Below are 25757 nucleotides of genomic sequence, written 5' to 3' on the forward strand. Positions count from 1 at the left end.
CATGGGCTGTATAGTCCATGGGGTCGCAAAGAGTCAGACACGACTGAGCAACTTTCACGTCATTTCATTGAGGATTTACAGTGCGTAAGATGCTGAGTGGGAAATCATGACTCTCAGATGGAATTTTCCAGTTGTCAGTCACCATCTCAGAATGAAGGGTCCTTTCCATTTTGTCCTTTGAACTGGTGCCTGTCACTAGGGGAATGAAGTGCTTCTAGAAAACATTCCCTCATCCTGCACTGTTCATCCCCCACCACCACCAAACTAGCACAGCTCCCCTTGAGCTGATGCCTTCCTCAGAGCTACTTTTGTGTCTCTAAGTTGTTCAAACGTGTTAGTGGCATGGAGACCCAGAGTTCTGGGAGTGGTTGGTTGTGGGGGGAAGGGTGCGAAGATGTCTGGAAGGAGCCTCCTCCTCTACAAAGTGCCCCCCTTGGTTGCAGCCCTGACATCCCTGAGGGTTATTGACTGATGCTCTGAGAACCAAGTCCTGAGCTCCTTACATGGCGGTCCTTACAAAAGCCCTTTGCCATCTCGTCCAGGCCACCAGGGTGTCATCACTGATACCTTCTGTGGTCATACTGACCTGTGTGTTGCTCCACTAAGAAGGCTGGCCATTTTTTCCTGCATTCATAGCTTTACTTGTGTTTAGGGGTCAGGTCTTGTCCCTGGGCTGTTGGGAGCACATCATGGATACTGAGAAGTCTCTCTCCTCATCTAGTATACATGATGGATAAAGGGATGGTGTATTGATTACATTTTAAATAACTTTTGTTTCATTAATAAAGAAAAATCTGCATGCATATCCTGCAGAGTGCAATCAGATGAACAAATCTAAAAAGTTATTTCATGCAAGTTAAAACGAAAATATGATAGCATTTTTTTCCTCATATTGGCAAAAATGTAGAAAATTTGATCATATCAAGTAGGGAACTCTTTTATGGGGAACTGAGGATAATTTGGCATTGCCTGAAGAAGGGAATGGCTACCCACTCCAGTATTCTTTCCTGGAGAGTTCTATAGACAGAGGAGCTTGGCGGGCTATAGTCCATGGGGTCGCAAAGAGTCAGACATGACTGAATGACTTTCACTTCACGGGTTGTACAATGGTAAAGAAGCCTCCTGCCAATGCAGGAGACATGGGTCCTGTCGCTGGGTCAGAGAGATCCCCTGGACTAGGAAATGGCAACCCACTCCACTATGCTTGCCTGGAAGATTCCATGAGAGAAGCCTGGCAGGCCCCAGTCCATGGGGTCGCAAAGAGCCAGACACAACTGAGTGACTGAGCACGCATGCATGCACTCACAGCAAAGTTTACAATGTGTGTGTGCTTTAATTTAGAACCTTGCTTTGGGGAATCTTTCCTACACAAATACTCATCTATGTGTACAAGGATCTGTGTATAACTTAAATGTCAGAAAGGGACTATTTCAATAATGGAGTGTAAATGCACAGGAAAATAAAGCAGATGTGAAAAAGGATGACGTGGATTCATGTATGTGGGAGGATGCTCCATGAACTATTGAGGGAAGAAAAGAAAGTTGCGGAATAATAGGTGTAATATGATCCCACTTTGGTAATAAAAATTAGGCAAAGCTGAGAAGGTCCACCAAATTGTTAACAGCGATTAACCCTTGGTGAAGAAGGAGGCATGAGAGCAAAGATTTGCCCTTTGCTATGTATTAGTGGTGGTTCTTTACAATTACGTACGGCCTTAATACTTTTTAGACCAAGAGTTTAAAGTCTTGGGATCATTTTCAATCAACATCAAGAATTTGTAAAAGCAGCTAGATAAGAATTCCTCCTAATACCTCAGCTACTCCTGGGAATGCAGACACACGTTCTCAGCACAGTGCCTGATACATAGTTCGTCCTCAGCCGTAGTAGGTGACTGTAAATAGTTGTAAATCATAGTTATAGCCCAGACATTCTAGTTCTTACGTCCTTAGATTTTCAGATGGGTTCATTTTAGCTGGAGATTCACTTTGCATTACTGAAGAGGGTTCCTTGTTGCATTTTAATGCTTACGGACACTGTACACAGTATCACCATCCTGAGATGAGGCCACATTATCAGAGTCATGGTTAAGAAAGTGATATTACAGGCTCTGTATTTCTTCTAAATACTGTCTCTGCTGGGAGTTGCATGTTTCCTCTCCTTTTTTTTTTTTTTTTTTTTTTTGAAGCATCACACAAACTTCTCTTATTTGAGGACCATTTTTTTTTAATTATTTATTTTTTATTGAAGGATAATTGCTTTACAGAATTTTGATGTTTTCTGTCAAACCTCAGCATGAATCAGCCATAGGGATACATATATCCCCCATTTGAGGACCATTTTTAATAAAAAGTAAAAAGGTCATCAATTCAAGGGAGACTGTAAGTAAAGGGTACCAAAGTTACTTAGACTCAGGCATTGGGTGCTTGGCAAACTTAGGCAACATGATTTGCTCCAGGATCCTGCCCCAGAGTGGACCCAATTCACATATTTATTTCATATTGTAAACCACCCGTGGTGAGGTGGTGACACCCTGTTGTCAGTGGCTCTTGAGGAGTTGATGTCACGAATATGCTTTGGAGAAATAGAATAGCCTATTCTGGTATTTCGTAATGACCAATAAGTGATTATTTCTTTTAATTGTGTTTTGTGTGATAATACTATATTCAGTGAAATTTAAATGTGCCTATTAAATATCTGGCTAATTCTTAGAATAATTTTTATTCTCAGACCATTTATACCAAATACATATACTGTATTGTGTATATCATTATTTAGACTGTATTTGTGGAGAAGGCAATGGCACCCCACTCCAGTACTCTTGCCTGGAAAATCCCATGGATGGAGGATCCTAGTAGGCTGCAGTTCATGTGGTCGCTAAGAGTCAGACACCACTGAGCAACTTCCCTTTCACTTTTCACTTTCATGCATTGGAGAAGGAAACGGCAACCCACTCCAGTGTTCTTGCCTGGAGAATCCCAGGGACGGGGGAGCCTGGTGGGCTGCCATCTATGGGGTCACACAGAGTTGGACACAACTGAAGTGACTTAGCAGCAGCAGACTGTATTTGCCTTAAGTTTCAGACCAAATAATCTCTTCTAGTCCCCTGAGACATAATGAAATAATTTCCATTATGCACCTGTCAGTCTCATGATAATGTACTCAGACTTCAAGAATCTTTACATATAACTTCTTGTAAATCTGCAGTTGTTTGTGTCAATGGAAAATATATTTTTTAGAAAGGTCAGGAGGTTGCCTTCTGATTCATGATTTCTGCCTAACTTCTTTAGACAGTTATTTCCTTTGTTGTTTTATACGAGTTTATTATTTTAGACATTAGAAAATATTCATTAGTCTTAAAACCTGAAATTTTTAGCTTAGTTTGTATACTAGTCCCTGAAGGATAAGCATAGTGATTTGGACTTCTTACAGCATTAACCTATGTACTGCTGTATCCTGAAGGACGTAGGTTAATGGAGGACCCTGTTCAGTAGGTTGCTTGGACCCTGTTTGTGTATGCATACATTCAACAAAAGGTACAGTCTCTGATGGTGGGAAACAATAAACAAAAAATTACTGAATAATTGCAAAGAGATGACAAGTACAGTAAAGAAAAACCAGGGTCCTGGACTGAAGAGTAGTGGAGGAACGGCTGCTGCATTAAGGTGAGGCTCATAAAGGCCGCCGTATCCAGACAGCCCTGGGGCAGAGGCCTGAATGGAGTGAGCGCACAACCCCTGGAGGATGAGACTTTCAAGCAGAAGGAGCAGCAAATGTTACGCTCCAAAATGGATATACTCCTGGAATATTCACGAAAATATAAGGAGATCAGTATGGCCAAAGTAGACCAAGCAAAGAGGAGAAGAGATAAAGTCCGAGAGGTGTTAGGGCCAGGATCTTAAAGGAGGGTTGTGAACATTCTAGAGAGGTGATTTGATTTATGGCTGAAAAGGACCGCTCTGCTCTGGCTGCACGTGGACAGTGATGAAGGCATGGAGATCAGGGACTTTAAATGTTTTAGATGATGACCACCCTAGCCCCAGCAAGAAATACAGTTTGCAACATTACACTGGAGAACTGGTTCCAGAAGACTAGTCTGGGGGCAAGGTGGGCTCTGGAAACCCTCAGCAGAGAGACGGTCACTGTAGCCAGTCCCCAGAGTGAGTACTTGGGAAGTGAATGCACACGTACCTTGGATTTCTTCTGTTAAAAGAGAGACCATTAAAGAAAGAAAAAGTTTAACAAGAAATCCAAAGATTAAAAACATGCCATGAGACCTCCACTGTCCAGAATTCTTTCAGATATTTCAGAAGTATTAGTCTGGTAGTAAATTGCAAAGAATGAAAAATGCAGACCTGTAATATATGGTCCTTTCAGGGAGACTAAAGATTTGATACCAAGAATAGATTTGGTCTTTTTTTCTCCCATAAATAATGGTGTCTGTAGGTGATATAGAAAGATGAGGTTGATACCCAGAGCATAGAAAATGGTCAATGTAATAAAAAACCTTTTAGATTCGAGTTTAACTAAGTAAAATTTTGTCAACATAAATGTATTTTACCAATGGATTGTTTTCAAGAGGATTATTTTGAGGGGCAGTTAAGTTTACGTTTTGCAGAAGTGTTGGGGCAATATAACTCTTGCATCTGTGCAAAGTTTAATAACAGATAACAAAATACCTCTGGAAATGTTATTTTCCTGTGGCTGTTTACCTGCACAGAATAGATACTTGTTAAAACATTATATTCCGTGTTACTCTAATAGGATTTAAATTGTGTGGGCTTAGGTGTGTTTATGGAGAAGGCAGTGGCACCCCACTCCAGTAGTCTTGCCTGGAGAATCCCATGGATGGAGGAGCCTGGTGGGCTGCAGTCCATGGGATTGCTAAGAGTCAGACACCACTGAGCGACTTCACTTTCACTTTTCACTTTCCTGCATTGGAGAAGGAAATGGCAGGCCACTCCAGTGTTCTTGCCTGGAGAATCCCAGGGACGGGGGAGCCTGGTGGGCTGCCGTCTGTGGGGTCGCACAGAGTCAGACACGACTGAAGTGACTTAGCAGCAGCAGCAGCAGCAGGTGTGTTTAGATGTGGTGTAGCTATAGGCATACATATAGATATGTAGTGATGCTCCTTCTTAGACCACAGTAATTACTGAATACTAAAATAGTAAACATTTTAAAGCTCTTCTAAATATCTTTTCTTTTGTAGTGTGGAAACCTTCAATTTTGAATGCTGATTGTTGGTGCTTTCCTTCTCTACTGAGGGACAGTAGTAGAATGCTTTAGACAGGAAAGACATTTAAGAAAGTTTTTATTCACCTCTCAGTAGGGGGAAGCCGCACACATCGTCGAGAGCCTCTAGTCCCCTTCCTTCCCTCAAACCTGTGTGTACAAGAGGACCTCCCGTACCGGAGCCCCACACCACCCCACGGGACAGCCTAGAGTAGTGTCTTTCACGTGCTTAGAAATGAAGCATCTATCTTCCACTAAAGAGGAAAAAAGTTGCCTTGCTGGGTGGGGCTTAGAGATCGGACAGAAGTACTGCTGAATAAATTTCAAACAAAAAGTTTAAACATTTAATGTCCTGTTTCCCAGATTTATAAAATACGTATGAATGTCATAAAGTCTGATAATGCCAAAGCGGCTTTGTCAGACTCTCCCTGGTGTCTAATGCTCAGAGATATCTCCCCTTTACTCTCTCTCTCAGCCTCTTACCAGAATTTCAGCAATGGAGTCCATGCCCTACTGGTTTGTTTGTTTTTTAACTCTGTATCAATCTCAAGAAAGAATTAGAGAAATGCTACTTCTTTTCTGTCATCTGTTTTTCCTCCCCTCCTATGTTTTAAAAAAATAACAGAAAATTTAGATTTGTAGCAGAGAATCAAAGAGAAAAAAGAAAAGGGATATATAGTAAAATTGATGTAATGTCCTCAGAAACATTGAGAGTAGGCCACTAATTTATCTAGGTAACTCTCACTGAGACGGCAGGACTGGATAATGGGAAGGCATATTCAAAACTCTTTGGGGACATCAAAGCATACCTTATTTACACTTCTGATAATTTTTATTCTTGCCTTCCCAGGCTTTAGCCATATGGCTATGAAATCATGACAGAGCAAAGATCAGGAATTCAAATACATAATCAAATCATGAAAATTAATCCAGAAAAATAAACAAATAAAAGTAAATCAACCTTTTACAACCTTCAAAGTATCCTCCCTAAATCCTATTTTCATGCAATGCCAAATCACCAAATATGCTTATTTATGTTACCAATAGGCACAGTTATCGTTTGGATAAACTGATAAATGTGGAAACTAGAAAATTTGCCAGATAACTTTTTTTGGTGAATAACTCTCTAATTTCATTTCAAATTACTGATATGAACATTTAAGCATAACGTGTTTAATATACTGGTTTTTTATTATTGTTCTGCTAAAAAATATTTTTCATTCCTTAATACCATAATAAACCATGAAAGCATAATTAGATTGAATATATAAGCCTTTTCATCTTTTCTATTTCTGTTCGAATAGAAATATTTGCATAATAGTCATTGTAGCAAAACTGAGTTTTCATGTTTAATCTTTTTGTTTTTGACCCTTACTTCTTATTTCAAAATTCAAGGAGGTTTGTAATTATGAAGTTGTTTTCTATTGAAAATAATTATTAACAGGCCTAAGTGGTATTCTGCATCATTTTTCTTTCAGTTGATTTTAAGAATTACCACAATGAAACATTTTTGAAAAAGCTCCACTTACTAATTATGGATATACTTATTTAACACTGTTTATTGGAACTGGCTTTAATCTGCAGTGTGTGTTGCTATCCGCTTCAACGTGCAGGTCATCTCACCTGTTTTTTCATTTTCGCTGTTGTTTAAATGTTCAATCCAGGTTCTACATGGTCAGCTATTATGAGCGGAATCACAGAATAGCCGTTGGAGCTCGCCACGGTTCAGTGGCCCTGTACGACATTCGGACTGGAAAATGTCAGGTAAATAAATCATTGTGACTTCCTCTCCATAAAGTCCGCAGGTTATTGAAAGGAGTGAGAGACCAGCACTTCACCAGTTGACGTGCTGAGCTGCGGGAACATTATGGATAATGCTAAAGGGATCAATAGTGTAATGAAGGACTCAGAGAATATAGAGCCCTACTGTCTTTATTCACTGGGAATGAAGGGCCGCCGCAGACTTGCTCATCACAGGGCCCTGAGTAAGGTGGTGGTACTCACAAACCCCTTTGCAATAAATCTTTTCTTCCTTTAAACAAAGTTTTCTGATTTTCTTATTCTTATCATGTGTTTTGTGGGGGGAAAAAACGTGATGATACATTATCATGATTAATGGCTAAATGAAAATTCGCTTTCTAAGTAAAATGAGATCTTTAGCAATTTGAGGACAGTATTCTACTCAGTTCAAGAAAGGCAGAAATCACAATGGCATTTGGTGTGGTTCTGGAAGAAGGAAGCCAAGGCTCTATTTGAAATAATATATTCCTTTTTATGCTTTGATAACTTCCTATGCTTTTATACAACTTTATTATTGATGAGAAGTTCGTCTGGGTCTTCATCTTGACCACTTGGTTCTCCAAATGTGCCACTTGGGTAGATGGAGCACATCCAGCCCCACTTGATGTCAAAGTGATCAGTCTCTTTATCCCAGAGTCACCTTGTTGCTTAATGGCAGAAACAAAGCTAGCAGGCGGATCTAGCTAACAAAGCTACCTGCTCGCGGTAATTTATAGTGGTCACTGATGAGTAACTCCAAGTCGCTACCCTTGTCTTCCACTGTAGCAATGGTCAATGCTGCTATATTCAATCATATTAGGAATTGTACTCAACCATAATTGAGGTATTCAACTGCATTAGGAGTGTTCAGAAGGAATATGAATATATCATGTAGCTAAATTTTAAACTGCCTCTTGTATTTAATAAACTATTAATTAGTTCCCCAAAAGCTTCTCTGGCAGCTTTCCATAAGATAGATCTAAGAGATGGCAGCAGACTGGTGGTAAAAGTTTCAGGGGTCAGACCAGCTTAGAGGGTATCATTCAGATTTAACACGTTTCTTTATACAGTCCTTCTCAGAGGCCCTGAGGCATGAGTGTCCATTGTGCATTTCCTGTGAGTGTGCACCATTTACCGCACTGATTAACTATTGAGTTTCTTTTGTGTGATTTTTCTTTTACGACATTAACTCCTTGTTGGTGACTGTATTGCTTTACTCTGAGCTCTCACTTTAAGCAATGAAACCGGTCTGAATACTTGCTTTAAAAATCAAGTTACACGTTGCCTATAACGTTTTCCTCTTGAGAGACAGTCTCCAAGCATCATTTTCAGAATCAGTTGTTATATATTGGAGTTCAGTTGACCCTGAACGTCGCCGGGGTTAGTGATGCAGTGATGCGGTGGTAGTTGTAGAGTCAGTCATGTCCGACTCTTTGCGACCGCATGGATTATCTGTCCAGGCTCCTCTGTCCATGGGATTCTGCAGGCAAGAATACTGGGGTGGGTAGTGTTCCTTTCTCCATGGAATCTTCTCAACCCAGGGATCAAACCCAGGTCTCCTATACTGCAGGCAGATTCTTTACCATCTGAGCCACCAGGGAAGCCCCACATGTAACTTACAGTTGACCTTCCGTATCCCTGGTTCTGCATCTGGGGATTCAGACAGTGCTGGATGGTATAGAGCTGTCATAAGGACTAGAAATCCAAGTATGAGTGGACCCACGCAGTTCAAGCCCCTGTTCTTCAGGGGTCAACTGTATATTATTATTAGCCAGCTTTAGAGAAATAAGCCACAAGCATCCACAAGATGAAGACCAAAAAAAAAAAAAAAAAATCGAACAAGGTGATCTTTTCAAGCTTCTTTAAAATTAAAGTGAGGAAGCCATAGAGAGGACACCATTGCCACCAACAGAGGGAAGAGCGAGGCCTTGTCGTAACACCCAGAGGAGTGAAGGAAGAACCCCGATAAAGAGCTGATGAGGACGGAGCAGGCTGCCCTGAGCACACACCTCCTGACAGCTGCCCTGAGCACACACCTCCTGACACTTCCCCTCCCGCTGGTCTCAGCGATGATCTTAATCAACATGCAAAAAGCATGAATACTTTGAATATCTTATTCCTTTTAATAAAAGTATTTTAGAAACACTCATCAATCAATGACATTCTTTCTTAACAGAAATCTGTAACATCACACGTATTTCATTTTGTTTTCGTGCCTTATTTTACTGAATTTTGACATTTCAGTGTCCCTGTGATATTTTTCTACTTCAGCTTCTTGATTTTGATATCCCAGTTGTCATTAGTGTTGTACGACGGAATAACCTTTACCTTCCAGCGCACTGTGAAAGGGAAGGTTACCCTTTCCTCTCATCTTTCAGGGCATGAAAACAAAGCTAAATCTCTAAAATCAATCTTAACTGCTTTTGCCAGTTACCAGTTTTATCCAGTGACAATGAGCTCTTAAGGGATTCTCTTAATTCCTTCCTGGTATTAGTGTTGTAGTGTTTGAAATAAGTGAGTCAACAGTTGAAACAGAATACATGAGTATAGTTGGCATGTTTAGAAATGGTATTTTAGAGGTGAATCAGAGGACTTGGAATTTTGAACTAGAAATGCAGTAAAATATTTTTTGAATTAGCTGTTGAAATCAGTGAACAGAGAGAGTGGGACAGTTATACTAATGTTGAACAAAGACATAACATATGACATAAAAGATGTAGAAGGGATACTTAGTAAATTCACTGGGCTCCAGGGGTAGGTTCCAGTTAGGTGGAAATATAAGGGGCAGCCACCTGAATGAGAGCCCCTACTATGGGAAGACGCACCGTGGCTTGTCCAGGATGCCAGAGGCGAGGCAGTGTCCTTGGGCCCAGTGGGAGCCCAAGGACGGAAGAAGGGGCACAGCACATACAGGGTCCCTGTCGTCCTTCGATGGGCTAGCAAGGGATAGACTCAGGAAGTCAAATGTGTTTCCCTTATCTTTTGGCATTAGCATCCATCTTTCTTAAAGATCAGTCTTCTTACGACCTCTTCTTGTCAATCTAGTACAGGCGATTATACAGAACTGCAGCTAAATGTGCATTCAGTCTGGAATATGAACTTTACTCATATTGAGTTTGCAAGCTGTTGCCCAAATCTGCCTGCCACCTGTTGGAGTAAGTAAAATTTTACTGGGACACAGCCAGGTCGTTCATTTAAGGATCGCGTGTGGCTGCGGTCACACTGCGGTGGCAGAACTGGGTGTTTGCAGCCAGCAAAGACTGTGTATGGTCCACAAAGCCTAACACATTTATTGTGTGGCCCTTTCCAGGAAAAATTTGCTGACCTCTGTCTTAGGTAATTAGAGGAGGAGGAGTTAACTCATTCAACTGAAAAGTGATCTAAAGCAGCATAGGGGCGTCTCTGGTGGTCCAGTGGCTAAGACTCCACCTGCCAATGCAGGAGACGTGGGTTTGACCCCTGCTCTGGGAAGATCCCACATGCTGTGGGGCAACGAAGCCTGTCACCACAGCCACTGAAGCCCGCGTGCTCTAGAGCCCGTGCTGTGCAACAAGAGAAGCCACAGCAGTAAGACCACGCACCGCAGCTAGAGGGTAGCCCCGCTCGCTGCAGCTAGAGAAAGCCACGCACAGCAGTGAAGACGCAATACCGCCAAAAATGTAAAACTACATAGAAGTAAATTTTAAAATGTACAGTGTAATATATTGGAGAAGAACAAAGAGAAACTTGTGTGACTTAAATCTGATCGGAATGTATCTCAACTTTGCTGAACTGAAGCTTCCTCACTATATAGTGGTAACAGAAATAGTGCCTGTATGTGTGAGAAGGAAGGTAATTTATGTAAAATTCTCAACAAGTAGTATTCAGTAAGTGTTGATTATATTAAAATAAAATAAACTTGGAAATGCATTACATTGCAATGAAATTACATTAACTGTGGAGAATTTTAAAGATAAACCTTGAGACCTCAGAATGTTATATATATGTATATAAAGCAAACATCAGTAAGTGCTTAAAAAATGTTAGTCATCATAATTATTATTTAGTTATTAATTAAATAAGACAAAATCAACCCCAAACTTCTTTTCTCTCTTACTTAGGTGTACATGATTTCATCCTAGCTATATCTATTACAAGTTCTTTTTTAGGATTTTGTTGTAGTTGTTGCTCTTTATTCCAAACAATTTGATTAATCTTAAACGTAGAATGAGTAGAATATCAAACCAAGTATTTAACAAAGTTAAGATTATACTTATTGATCTGTCCTCAACCAACCATATATAATGATTATTCTTCATCTATCCTGATTTTTGCATAGCATTAATCTGTTGTCCTACTGATATATTTTTTAAGTAATTTTTTGAAATCATTACAAATACTACTTTTCACGTTCCTGCTATATTAAAATTTTTCTGAGTAAAGCTGATATTTAAATATGGTATTCCCAACTGCCAGCATATCTCAGTTTTTGGCCTATCTGTTTGCATATATTTAAAGTCTTATATTAATTAGCCCTCACTGAATTTTTTTCAAGGATTTTATTACTGTGTAATTTCCCACACCTGTTTGCTTCAGCATCGTTTTTCAGATATGAAAGATGGGGTTAGTGAGCCAGTCGTCTTGTGATTCTTGTTCAGTTTCTAACTTATTAGCATAATTTTCTTTGTAGTTTCTCTTGCTTTCAACAGACATGGCTGTGAATGTTCTCATTCTTATTTGCATGTTATTTATTCTTTATCCTTTCATTACTTATCTCTGTTGAAACTCAGTCCAGTTTTTTTCTAAGCTTACTTCTTTATCATAAATTACAAGCCTTTTAATGCTGCTTAGATGGCTGCTTTTTTAACTCAAAAGAGAACTGTAGTTAGAATCTCAAGGATTGTTGTTTCCTGGTTTTTATTGGGTTTGGAGTTGGCTAAAAATTTTTACATTCTGCTTCATCTCTGGATCTGGTGAGCTGTGGCAGTTCCCGGTCTTAGTTCCTTCCTTCCTTCATCACTTTCTCTTTCTTCTGTCTCTTTAAGCTTTGAAGCTTCCTGTAACAATTATTTTCTTACAGGAATTATTTTGTTTTCATTGACAATAATGACCTACTGATGCCTGGCCAGTCAAAATTGAGTAATTTCTGTAATTTTCTTGCACACCACCCCCCCCCCCAAAAAGTCCAAATATAATGCTTGAATGATTAGCTTTTACATGAGAACTAGGGAAAAGGAAGATACATATGTAGCTGGTGAAGGAGCAAATCAGCCTCCTTTTCCTCTGGAAAGTGAATGAAATTTATTGATTGTCTCCTCAGATTATAAATGTAATTCACACTCATTATAAAATAACCTCAAGCAATAACAAAATATTTAAAGTGGAAAGTTAAAGTCCACTGTAACTGTCCCTTGGCGTTGATTCCTGTTTAGCTATTTATTGTAAACACTTTGAGTCTTGTTTCTGAGATATACAAGTAAGATTATTCTCTCCCTCCTCCCCAATAATTTAAGGGTTTCCTGCAACCTGTTTTTACCTACTCACTATGAGTCCATATATCTCATTCAATAATAGCAAGTAGTGCCTACTGTTGGTGGCAAATAAAGCAAGTGTGGCTCCTGCCCTCAGGGAGCTTCTGTTCAGTGAGAGGAGACAAACAAGCTGAAGAAGAAAATATCAGGGAGCGGTGTGATAACAGGAGGAGTGACTGGCTGCCTACTGTAGGTGCTCAGGGGTGAGCACGTGGAGGGGGCTTCGTTTAACCCAAGACTATGTGACCACCTCTAAGAAGAGCATTATAAGGACAAGGAGCAATTAGGACAACACCTAAGGTGGGAACACCACTGGGAATTTGGGGGAACAGAAAAAAGACAACTGTAAAGTGCATTCATTGTGTTAGCAAGTGGAAGAGAGATCTGAGGTGGAGTTTGCTAGGAAGGCAGGACCGATCGCGAAGGCCAGGGTGGGGATATCAGATTTTATTTCAGTGTGATGGGCTGCCATTAGAGAATTTCATGCCAGGAAATTATATGATGTTAAATGGTTTTTTTGCATTTTTCTTCTTGTAATTGATTTCTAGTTTCGTAACTTCGTGGTCAGAAATATATGATGTTTTTAGCAATTATTTTTTTCTTGCTTTGCTTTTGGAAGGCATTTGTTCTTTATTTCAAAACTTTGGAATCACAATAGACACAGTATTCTGCAGCCTAAAAAAAAAATCCTAATAGGACATCATAGCTAAACTTCCTGGTCAAACACCATTGTTCTAACATGTTCTTTACAAAATATAAAAAACATTATAAAGCTACTGTTCTGTTGATGAACTCTTCAGATTAAGTCCCGCTCTGGGCTCATACGAACACAGCTGCAATGAGCATCTTTATACACTGGTGCTTTTCTCTCTGTAGGCTAGATCCTAAAAGGAGGAACTGGTTTGATCTGTTTTTATTTGAAAAGATTAATGGCCGCTGAGCTGCAACTAGGGTTGTTGCAGTAGCAATGGAGAAATGCAGGCACGAGCAGGGTATGTTTTGGAAGGAGAGCCAGCAGGTCTTAATGATTGTTCACATGTCGGGTGCAGGGTTGGGGGATTCAGGGCGAGGCAATGGTGAGAGAAAGGAAGGGCTCAAGGGTGACTCATAGATTGGAGTCTTGAGCAGCCAGATGGATTATGGTGCCCTTAATAGCTGAGAGGAAAAACAGGCTACGTATGGGTGAAGGTCAGGATTTTAGGTTCTGGGCATGTGAAGTTTGCAGGGCTGTTTTAGTCTGTTTGAATGACTACATCCTATTCCAGCACACAGGTGGGGGATTCATTAGCCGATCCTCTGTCAATGAACATTTAAGCCCCCTGCCCCCTCAATTTTCACCATTTTCAGCAGTGCTGTATTACATAGTCTTACTTCCATACGTTTTTCGTCTGTCTGATTTTCTTAGGGCTATTTCTGAATGCATAGTGCTAAAGATTTGTGCATGTGATCACCAAAATGCTCTGAAACTGCTTTCTCATAGTTCATGGGCATTAGCTTTTCCACACTCTCCCTAATATTCCTGTGAATGAAAGAATGACTCTTTTTTTAAAAACGGATTTATTTGTCTATGGCTGCACTGGGTCTTCACTGCTGCGCGTGGGCTTTCTCTAGTTGTGGCGAGCAGGGACTATGCTCTGGTTGTGGTGCGTGGGCTTCTCATCACTGTGGCGGCTCTCACTGCAGAGCACAGGCTCAGCAGCTGTGGCACACGGGCTTTAGTTGCTCCGTGGCAGGTGGAGTCTTCCCAGACCAGGGATCGAACCTGTGCGCCCGTCATTGGCAGATGGATTCTTATGTACTGTACCACCAGGGACGTCCACAGAAGGACTCTTGAACTGCAGTCATTCTCATAAAGAATGAAGTTCCACAGCTGGAACTTCATTTTATTTACAAAAAATAAAAATAATTTTATGATAACTCTTCTCTGTATCAGACACTGAATTATGTGCAAGGGATAAAGATAAATAAATATAAACTGTTTCTTATAAAGTCCCTCCAAGGAATTTATACTCTGGACTAGAAGTCAGAGGGCTTCCCGGGTGGCAGTAGTGGTAAAGAGCCAGGCTGCCAGTGCAGGAAGCGTAAGAGATGAAGGTTTGATCCCTGGGCTGGGAAGATCCCTTGGAGAAGGAAATGGCAACCCACTCCAGTGTTCTTGCCTTGCGAATCCCATGGACAGAGGAGCCTGGTGGGCTACAGTCCGTGGGGTCACAAAGAGTCCAATACAACTGAAGTGACTTAGCACGCAAGTACTATAAGACAGATACAAACCCAGAGCTGAAATACTGTGATTGTCCCTTCCACGGGAGCGAGCTGGAGCATGGTGGGGAACACAGGAAGAGCACAGGCCCAGGTTTGTTTAGGTGACTAGAGAGAATGGTCTGGTAGGGCTCTCTAGAAAAGATATCAGAGCTGAACCATTAACTATAGGAGTTAGGCAGGAAGGGGAGGAAAGGGCCGTGATTCCAGGCAGATGACACAGCATCTGCAAAGCCAAGAGGGAGAAGAAATATAGCGGAAGCAGGTTTATGAAAACCTGAGAGATGTGCTCCCCACTGTGTGTATGTGAGTGGTTCATGTTATAGCAAAAGCAGTACACTGGGAACCACACAAATCTCAGGAGAAAAACAGTCATTCCAATAGAAAAGTGGAGACACCGCTTCTCTGTGCTTTTTTTTTTTCTTTCTTTTCTGGGGGCTGTGTAGCTTGTGGCATCTTAGTTCCCTGACCAGGGATCAAACCTATGCCCCTCAGTGGCAGCAGAGAGTCCTAACTGCTGCACCACTAGGGAATTCCCTCTATGTCTTATTGAATGCTAACTCAGTAATATAGATTTTATAAATCAAGTTTACATGGCATTAGCAAAATGTAAAGCAAGAACTGAATGCTGGCATTTTCCATAAACAGTCGTTTTAGGAAAAGGGGGCTTGGCAAGATCTGAAAATGTTTTCAGCATGGGATTCAAAGCATTCTGATGAAAGTGAAAGTGTTAAGTCGCTCAGTCGTGTCCAACTCTTTGCAACCCACAAGGACTGTAGGCTCCTCCGTCCATGGGATTCTCCAGGCAAGAATACTGGAGTGAGTTGCCATTCCCTTCTCCAGGGGATCTTCCCAACCCAGGGATTGAACCCTGGTCTCCCACTTTGCAGGCAGATTCTTTACTGCCTGAGCCTCTAGGGAAGCCCTAATTTTCTCTAATGCATTGAATTCTGGCGAGCGCTCTAAGGTTGCTGCATATTGCAAGGAAGCTAACGTTCAGGCTCGACAGTGTCAGCAAACACGCTTATATGAATAGAAGTTTGGAGAACAATGTCTTTTTCTCTCTAAAAATAACAAAGATTTTACTTCTAGTTAGGAGGAGTAATGGCCCTTAGGGGTTTGGTGGGCAGTAAGACTGATGTTTCTTTATGGCAGAGTTTTGAAGCTTCAGGCACAGTTTTCATGGAGCAGAAGTCTATAACGCTTATACATCAAGGGCATTTATGTGATGATTGCAAAAATTGCAGTGAGGATTGACTACAGTGCTTAGTCAGGCCGACATTTTAGGCCTTTTCTTCCTGTTCTTTCAGGAGCTGGTTTTGTGGCAGGTGTTTCCTATGACATTCAGGAGCAGCAACCAGAAATACGGCAGAAGGGATGATGATAAGATGAATGGTTGAGGAAGACAATGGTTTTCTGACGCCCTGTTGAATTACCTAACAAGCTTCCCGTTTTAAAAATGCAATGCTATTTAGAGAAGAACCTCTAGGAAGACAAAGAGATATATAGAACAGTCCTTGCAATTAGACCATCATTTACCCTGAAAGTTTAAAATTTTTTAAAGAATTATTTTAATGGAGCACATACAGGTGTATTTTTCTGTCGTCTCTCTGCCTCATCACTCACTGAGTGTTTCTGAAGTCCATGTTGTACTTTGAATGGTAATATTTAAGATTTTTACACTGAGGAAAAAAATTAATTCATGGTAATATCTATAGTTGGAAATATGTGAAACTGTTTGTTTCCAAACACAACAGTTATTACAAGCATTTCAATATCTTTGTAAAAGCATTGATTCCCAAAATTCACATTTTATCTACATTTCTCAATGCCATTTAATTTCCTTCCTAGCCTTTTTATTTTTCCTGTCAGTATATAAAAAATGAGAATATTGACATGTGTCTACAGATAGATGTATTTATGGATTCTGTATATATTTAGTCCAGAAAATTCAAAAACATGAGGTAGGAGAATCACAGTGCACTGAATTTATTCTGGATTCAGTGCCTTGTATTCTTTATATCCAGTCTTGATATATAAAATACTTAAAATCTGGTATATTTGCTCAGTCATGTCTGACGCTTTGTGACCCCATGGACTGTAGCCCACCAGGCTCCTCTGTCCATGGAATTCTCCAGGCAAGAATACTGAAGTGGGTGGCCATTCCCTTCTCCAGGGAATCTTCCCCACCCAGGGATTGAACCTGGGTCTCCTACACTGCAGCTGTATTCTTTACTGTCTGAGCCACCAGGGAAGCCCAGTTTAGGCATAGAGGGGAGTTTTTAAATAAAGGGACTATGGAGCTTTTGGAAAGATTTCATACTTAGGATATTTTATTTGCAAAGTAATAGAAGGCACGAAAGAGACTTTCAATTAAAGGATCTGTTATCTCATGTAACGAAACATCTAGAGGCGGCTGGTGAAGTGAGCAGTCAGCAGTGTCGTGAAGGACCCTCCCTTCTTCACCATGTTCAGAGCATCCGTCTCTTGGGCTGGACCACTTCAGGGTACAAGATGTTGCCACAGCACCAGCAACCTATGCAGAGGATACCATCCAGAGGCAAAAAGGCCATCTGAGAAAGTCTGTTCTCACGTCTCAGTTGACCAAGATTGCATCACATACCCGTATCATCCACTAACCCTAACCCTAAACCTGTTGCTGGCAAAGAGAATGAAATTATGATGGACTAGTGGGAGTTCAGTCCCGAGATGAAGGCTGTCACCTTTATTGAACACAGGACCTTGGCTTGAGGAAGGCAACCAGCATTTCCTTCCCAAGGGAGTTTGGTGGTCTGGCCCTTGGAATGATGTAAGATGTGATAAACAGGAAGGAAGGTTGACGAGATCTGGGTTTGGGGCCTGCCCTTCCACCTACTATCTTTGACGCCTGGAAATTATGGGCCTAATTTTAGGCCCTTATAAAGATTAATTAAACTAACATAAGACATTTAGTTTCATGACTGTTACAGTCTCAGTAAATGGTAGTGGTGGGTTGATTCATGGTCATCCTTAATATCCAATTGTGAGTTTCTGAATTTGAAAGAGTCTTTTTGATGTAAGAACAAAACTCTTAATGGGAAATCTGTCCCAGCAAAGGAGACTAATAGTAACACAACTTTAGAAGAATCCACTTTCCCTTCTCTTGGAACAGAAACAGTGAACTGGAATGCTGAAGTACTGGGCAAGGCTCATGACATCCGGCTGTGGTCCCTTGCCATGTTCCGTCCGAGGCCAAGGGCCCCTTCCCTTCATCGCCCGAGAGGGAGAGGCCTGCCCTGGTTACTCTCACTGTCCCTGTTCCCTCCCAGCCTGGTTGAGCTTGTGCTCCAGCATCAGGGCTGTTAAGCTTCAGAGCTGTTAAGCAGATGCACTTGAAGACAGAGTAGACCCTTAGAAGTAATGTGCACTTACTCCTCTGAAGGTTTCGACTGTTTAAGTAATTCTGCTCTTCCCTAAAGTTACATCTTAATCGAGACTATTCATTAATGCAGTGAGAGGCACTGGAAGCATAGTTTACTTTCAGACAAATGTCAAGAGTAAGAAAACATCTGTATAATGCCCACAATACCAAATTCAGTGCTTCTTTCTCATATATATGAGGGCGGCCCTTTGTGGCCATAAGAAAGCCAGCTGCCGTAAGCCTCTTGAATTTCTCTGGGTGAACATTCCAGCATATGGCATCATTACTCTATTGCTGTAATTTATGTAAATATGTTGCCAGACATGAATTAAAACTTATCATTGTAAATCTACAAGGATACAGCTATAACTCACACAGATTTATTACCCGTAGACATGTGTATCAGGCCTCTGGAGTTACAGCCTCTGCAGTAGACAGAGGTTAAAGAAGGGAACAGCCTACATGCGCTTGTACACTTCCCGCCGTTTGTCACTCGTCGCCAGTGCTGTGAATACAAAATGCAGCAGGTGGATCGTCTCTCACACAACACAGGCTAACGGGCAAATTTCAGGAAGAAAGCAAAACGGAAGATCACCAAACAAGGAGCCAGAAAGCTTAGACCGAGACCCAGTTACTAGGTTCATTACTTAAATTCTGTGAGCCTAAGATTACTAGGTATAAGACTGGTTTTTCAAAAACCTATTCTTCTACCCCATAACACTTTGCATGTTTTTGTGAGGTAGCCATTCTTTCATTCATTCATTGAATGAACATTTCCTGAGTGCCTGCTGTATATCAGTTCAGTTCAGTCACTCGGTTGTGTCCAACTCTCTCTGTGACCCCATGGAGAGCAGCACGCCAGGCCTCCCTATCCATCACCAGCTCCCGGAGCCTGCTCAAACTCATGCCCATCGAGTTGTTGATGCCATCCAACCATCTCATCCTCTGTCATCCCCTTCTCCTGCCTTCAATTTTTCCCAGCATCAAGGTCTTTTCCAATGAGTCAGTTCTTCACATGAGGTGGCCAAAATATTGGAGTTTAAGCATCAGTTCTTCCAATGAATATTTAGGACTGCTTTCCTTTAGGATAGACTGGTTGAATCTCCTTGCAGTCCAAGAGACTCTCAAGAGTCTCCTCCAAAAACACAGTTCAAAAGCATCAATTCTTCTGCACTCAGCTTTCTTTATAGTCCAACTTTCACATCTGTACATGACTACTGGAAAAACCATAGCTTTGACTAGACAAACCTTTGTTGGCAAAGTAATATCTCTGCTTTTTAATATGCAGTCTAGGTTGGTCATAGCATTTCTTTCAAGGAGCAAGCGTCTTTTAATTTCAGGGCTGCAGTCACCATATGCCATGATTTTGGAGCCCAAGAAAATAAAGTCTGTCACTGTTTCCATTGTTTCCCCATCTATTTGCCATGAAGTGATGGGACCTAATGCCATGATCTTAGTTTTCTGAATGTTGAGTTTTAAGCCAGTTTTTTCACTCTTCTCTTTCACCTTCATCAAGAGGCTCTTTAGTTCTTCTTCACTTTCTGCCATAAGGGTGGTGTCATCTGCATATTGGAGGTTATTGATATTTCTCCTGGCAATCTTGATTCCAGCTTGTGCTTCGTCCAGCCTGGCATTTTGCTTGATGTACTCTGCATATAAGTTAAATAAGCAGGGTGACAATATACAGCCTTGAGGTACTCCTCTCCTGATTTGGAACCAGTCTGTTGTTCCATGTCCATTCTAACTGTTGCTTGTTGACCTGCATGCAGATTTCTCAGGAGGCAGGTCAGGTGGTCTGGTATTCCCATCTCTTTCAGAATTTTCCACAGTTTGTTGTGATTCATGCAGTCAAAGGCTTTGGAGCAAAAGTAGATGTTTTTCTGAAACTCTCTTTCTTTTTCGATGATCCAGCGGATGTTGGCAATTGATCTCTGGTTCCTCTGCCTTTTCTAAATCCAGCTTGAACATCTGCACGTTTACGGTTCACATACTGTTGAAGCCTGGCTTGGACAATGTTGAGCATTACTTTGTTAGCGTGTGAGATGAGTGCAATTGTGCGGTAGTTTGAGCATTCTTTGGCATTGCCTTTCTTTGGGATTGGAATGAAAACTGACCTTTTCCAGTCCTGTGGCCCCTGCTGAGTTTTCCAAATTTGCTGGCATATTGAGCGCAGCACTTTCACAGCATCATCTTTCAGGATTTGAAATAGTTCAACTGGAATTCCATCACCTCCACTAGCTTTGTTCGTAGTGATGCTTTCTAAGGCCCACTTGACTTCACATTCCAGGATGTCCAGCTCTAGGTGAGTGATCATACCATCATGGTTATCTGGGTCATGAAGATCTTTTTTGTATAGTTCTTCTGTGTATTCTTGCCACCTCTTCTTAATATCTTCTGCTTCTGTTAGATCTGTACTATTTCTGTTCTTTTTTGTGCCCATCTTTGCATGAAATGTTCCCTTGGTATCTCTAATTTTCTTGAAGAGATTTTTAGTGTTTCCCATTCTGTTGTTTTCCTCTATTTCTTTGCATTGATCATTGAGAAAGGCTTTCTTATCTCTCCATGCTGTTCTTTAGAATTCTGCATTCACATGGGTATATCTTTCCTTTTCTCCTTTGCCTTTAGCTTCTCTTCTTTTCTCAGCTATTTGTAAGGCTTCCTCAGACAAGTATTTTGCCTTTTTGTATTTCTTATTCTTGGAGATGGTCTTGATCCCTCTGTCCTATACAATGTCATGAACCTCTCTCCATAGTTTTTCAGGCACTCTGTCTATCAGATCTGATCCCTTGAATCTATTTGTCACTTCCACGGTATAATCGTAAGGGATTTGATTTGCTGCTGCTGCTGCTAAGTCACTTCAGTCGTGTCTGACTCTGTGCGACCCCATAGATGGCAGCCCATCAGGCTCCACCGTCCCTGGTATTCTCCAGGCAAGAACACTGGAGTGGGTTGCCATTTCCTTCTCCGATGCATGAAAGTGAAAAGTGAAAGTGAAGTCGCTCAGTCATGTCCGACTCTTAGCGACCCCATGGACTGCAGCCTACCAGGCTTCTCTGTCCATGGGATTTTCCAGGCAAGAGTACTGGAGTGGGATGCCATTGCCTTCTCTGAAGGGATTTGATTTAGGTCACACCTGAATGGTCTAGTGGTTTTCCCTACTTTCTTCAGTTTAAGTCTGAATTTAGATAAAGAGTTCATGATCTGAGCCACAGTAAGCTCCAGGTATTGTTTTTGCTGACTGTATAGAGCTTCTCATCTTTGGCTGCAAAGAATAAAATCAGTCTGATTTTGGTATTGACCATCTGGTGATGTCCATGTGTAGAGTCTTCTCTTGTGTTGTTGGAAGAGGGTGTTTCCTACTACCAGTGCGTTCTCTCGGCAAAACTCTTGTTAGCCTTTGGCCTGCTTCATTTTGTACTCCAAGACCAAATTTGCCTGTTATTCCAGGTGTTTCTTGACTTCCTACTTTTGCATTCCAGTCCCCTATAATGAAAAGGACATCTTTTTTAGGTGTTAGTTCTAAAAGGTCTTGTAGGTCTTCATAGAACCATTCAACTTAAGCTTCTTCAGCATTACTGGTTGGGGCTTAGACTTGGATTACTGTGATATTGAATGGTTTGCCTTGGAAACGAACAGAAATCATTCTGTTGTTTTTGAGATTCCATCCAAGTACTGCATTTTGAACTCTTTTGTTGACCATGATGGCTACTCCATTTCTTCCAAAGGATTCTTGCCCACCGTAGTAGATATAACAGTCATCTGAGTTAAATTCACCCATTCCAGTCCATTTTAGTTCAGTGATTCCTAGAATGTCGATGTTCCCTCTTGCCATCTTGTTTGACCACTTTTAATTTGCTTGATTCATGGACCTAACATTCTAGGTTCCTATGCAATATTGCTCTATATAGCCTCGGACTTTACTTCCATCAGCAGTCACATCCACAACTGGGTATTGTTTTTGCTTTTGTTTTACTGTATATCAGGTACACATTATTTTTTTAGTCTGAAAGAAATCCTTATTTTTGCAAAAAGCAAAGTTAGGCTAGAAAAATGAGGTGTTTTACAGAAGGATATGAAAGGGCTTTGAAAATTGCCAATTTCATACAAGGGGAAATGATTATTACTTGTAATACTAAGCCAGTATTCTTTGCAGGATAATGTATTAATATTTGTGTTTAGTTCTCCATGGATGGTTCTATCTGTCCATAAGTTCCTTTTATAGAAAATCACTGGGCATTTAGGGCTTCCCTGGTGACTCAGTGGAAAGAATCCACCTTCCAGTGCAGGAGCTGCGGGTTTGAGCCCTGATCCAGGAAGATCCCCTGGAGAAGGAAATGGCAACCCACTCCAGTATTTTTGCCTGGAAAATTCCATGCACAGAGGAGCTTGGCAGGCTACAGTCCCTAGGGTCGCAAAGAGTTGGACACAACGACTGAACAACAACAACAACAAACTGGGCATTGTTCTTTCCAAATGAGGTTACACGTCAGAATCGTGTAGAAAATTTCAAAATAGATTCCTCCTGCCTCAACCCTTCTGAATTAGAATCTCTGAGGCAATGACCCAGATTTTAATAAGGTTGCTGCTGCTAAGTCACTTCAGTCGTGTCTAACTCTGTGCGACCCCATAGACGGCAGCCCACCAGGCTCCCCCATCCCTGGGATTCTCCAGGCAAGAACACTGGAGTGGGTTGCCATTTCCTTCTCCAGTGCATGAAAGTGAAAAGTGAAAGTGAAGTCGCTCAGTCATGTCCGACTCTTAGCGACCCCGTGGACTGAAGCCTACCAGGCTCCTCCGTCCATGGGATTTTCCAAGCAAGAGTACTGGAGTGGGGTGCCATTGCCTTCTCCGTTTAATAAGGTACTTCCAGGTAATTCTAAGGCAAATTGGAGTTGAGAAACTGTGGGTTTGTCAAACAAAATAACAGATTATGTGAGAGATAAACAGTTTGAATTTAAGTCCCCATGGTTTAGAAAATCAAATGATTTTTAAATAAGGAAAAATAGTTTGCATTAGATCTAGAATCATATAGGCTAAAATGGAGCCTTAAGATGAGTGGAACTTGATCGGGGGTGGGGGTGTGGAGTATTACCATTGAGAAAGCAGTACAGAAATACGGAGGAAAGGTTTAGGGGAGAAAACCCATCGTAATCCCCCCCGCCAACAGAGTTCTTACCTTTATACATTACTACTCACATGTATAACTATTTGTAGGTATTTGTAGTCATAGTCTATACAACACTAGATTTGCTTTGAAATATTGCATAAAATCATAAAATTTTAGTTTATGAGGTCTTAGTACTCCTTTCTATGCAGAAATTTCTCTGACTGTGCTGAGCTGAGTTGAGGCCAGAATACCTAGATTTTTATATTGCACTTGAGAATTTTCCTGGTATGTTAACCCATCCTAACAGAGCTTTAAGGAACTACTGTTGAGTATACATTCAGCCTCCTTTTCTCTCCAGAGTCCCCTTTCTGATGACTTTTCTTCAAATTACAACAGGAAGGGGGTATCTCTGCCAGATAATATCATTAACAGAAAAATTGCTTATGGAAGTCACCTGTGTCTTGTTAACCCGTTATAGCTTTGTCCCTAATGGGGCATTTTCTCCAACCACTCAGATCCAGTGAACAATTCAAGATTTTGCTCTCTGGATCTCTCTCATAATATGGTAGGATCTTTTGTCTTGCTACAGCATCTGTTCAGATTTATTTCAAGTATTTGCTGTGTACCAGCTCCTATGTTAGTGCTCAGTTCAGTTCAGTTCACTCAGTCGTGTCTAACTCTTTGCGACCCTATGGGCTGCAGCACAGCAGGCCTCCCTGTCCATCACCAACTCCTGAAGTTTACTCAAACTCATGTCCATCATGTCAGTGATGCCATCCAACCATTTCATCCTCTGTTGTCCCCTTCTCCTCCCGCCTTCAATCTTTCCCAGCATCAGTGTCTTTTCAAATGAGTCGGTTCGTTGCATTAGGTGGCCAAAGTATTGGAGTTTCAGCTTCAACATCAGTCCTTCCAATGAATATTCAGGACTGATTTCCTTTAGGATTGATTGGTTGGATCTCCTTGCAGTCCGAGGGACTCGCAAGAGTCTTCTCCAACTCCACAGTTCAAAAGCATCAATTCTTCAGCAACTTTCTTATTCTTTGGCAGCTTTCTTTATAGTCCAACTCTCACATCCATACATGACTACTGGAAAAACCATAGCTTTGACTAGACGGGCCTTTGTTGGCAAAGTAATGTCTCTGCTTTTTAATATGCAGTCTAGGCCGGTCATAGCTTTTCTTCAAAGTAGCAAGTGTCTTTTAATTTCATGGCTGCAGTCACCATCTGCTGTGATTTTGGAGCCCAAAAAAGTAATCTCTCACTGTTTCCATTGTTTCTCCACCTATTTGCCATGAAGGGGACTAGATGAAATGATCTTAGTTTTCTGACTGTTGAGTTTTAAGCCAACTTTTTCACTCTCCTTTTTGACTTTCATCAAGAGGCTCTTTAGTTCCTCTTCGCTTTCTACCATAAAGGTGGTGTCATCTGCATATCAGAGGTTATTGATATTTCTCCGGGCAGTCTTGATTCCAGCTTGTGCTTCGTCCAGCCCAGCGTTTCGCATGATGTACTCTGCACGTAAGTTAAATAAGAAGGGTGACAGTGTACAGCGTTGACGTACTCGTTTCTCAATTTGGAACCAGTCTGTTGTTCCATGTCCAGTTCTAACTGTTGCTTCTTGACCTGAATACAGATTTCTCAGGAGGCAGGTCAGGTGGTCTGGTATTCCCATCCCTTTCAGAATTTTCCATAGTTTGTTGTGATACACACAGTCAAAGGCTTTGGAGTAGTCAGTGGAGCAAAAGTAGATGTTTTTCGGAAACTCTCTTTCTTTTTCGATGATCCAGTGATGTTGGCAGTTTGATCTCTGGTTCCTCTGCTTTTTTTAAGTACAGCTTGAACATCTGGACGTTCACAATTCACATACTCTTGAAGCCTGGCTTGGAGAATTTTGAGCGTTACTTTGCTAGCACGTGAGAGGAGAGCAGTTGTGAGGCAGTTTGAGCATTCTTTGGCATTGCCCTTCTTTGGGATTGGAATTAAAACTGACCTTTTCCAGTCCTGTAGCTACTGCTGGGTTTTCCAAATGTGCTGGCATATTGAGTGCAGCACTTTCACAGCATCATCTTTTAGGATTTGAAATAGTTCTACTGGAATTCCATCACCTCCACTAGCTTTGTAGTGATGCTTCCTAAGGCCCACTTGACTTCGCATTCCAGGATGTTAGTGCTACTCACTGCTGAAATAATATATGTCTGTTTAATGCCTATGAGGAAATTCATGCTTCCTCCAGAGACATACTAGAGCTGCCTTTCTTTTCCAAGTTGTGAATCCAGTGATATTCCCAGGATGTGAGACACTTCCATATTTAAGGAAAATTCTAAGCATTTAGTTTGTCAGTGTGTCCTTAATATACTAGAGGAAGTTAAGCACCAAAGAGAGACTTTATAGCAAAGCAACAAGAGACACGACTGGAGAGGTGGGCTGCGACTAGGTCACAGAGGCCCCTGAGTTATGATGAGAAATTTTG

At 41.2% G+C, this 25757-nt stretch overlaps 1 protein-coding gene across 6 annotated transcripts in view; it reads left to right on the forward strand.

The window, feature by feature from the left end:
- WDR7 (WD repeat domain 7) overlaps positions 1-25757 on the forward strand; it is a 359618-nt gene that overhangs the window by 280929 nt on the left and 52932 nt on the right. For all 6 annotated transcript variants that reach the window (XM_086372456.1, XM_086372458.1, XM_086372454.1 and 3 more), the window contains one exon: positions 6894-6993. In XM_086372456.1, the coding sequence (XP_086228582.1) occupies positions 6894-6993 (100 nt within the window). The remainder of the gene's footprint in view (positions 1-6893; positions 6994-25757) is intronic.

The sequence above is a fragment of the Bos grunniens genome, chromosome 24 (genome assembly GCF_055505025.1).
Source record: "Bos grunniens cultivar Pamir isolate PY7600 chromosome 24, Bosgru_T2T1.0, whole genome shotgun sequence".
Lineage (NCBI taxonomy): Eukaryota > Metazoa > Chordata > Mammalia > Artiodactyla > Bovidae > Bos > Bos grunniens.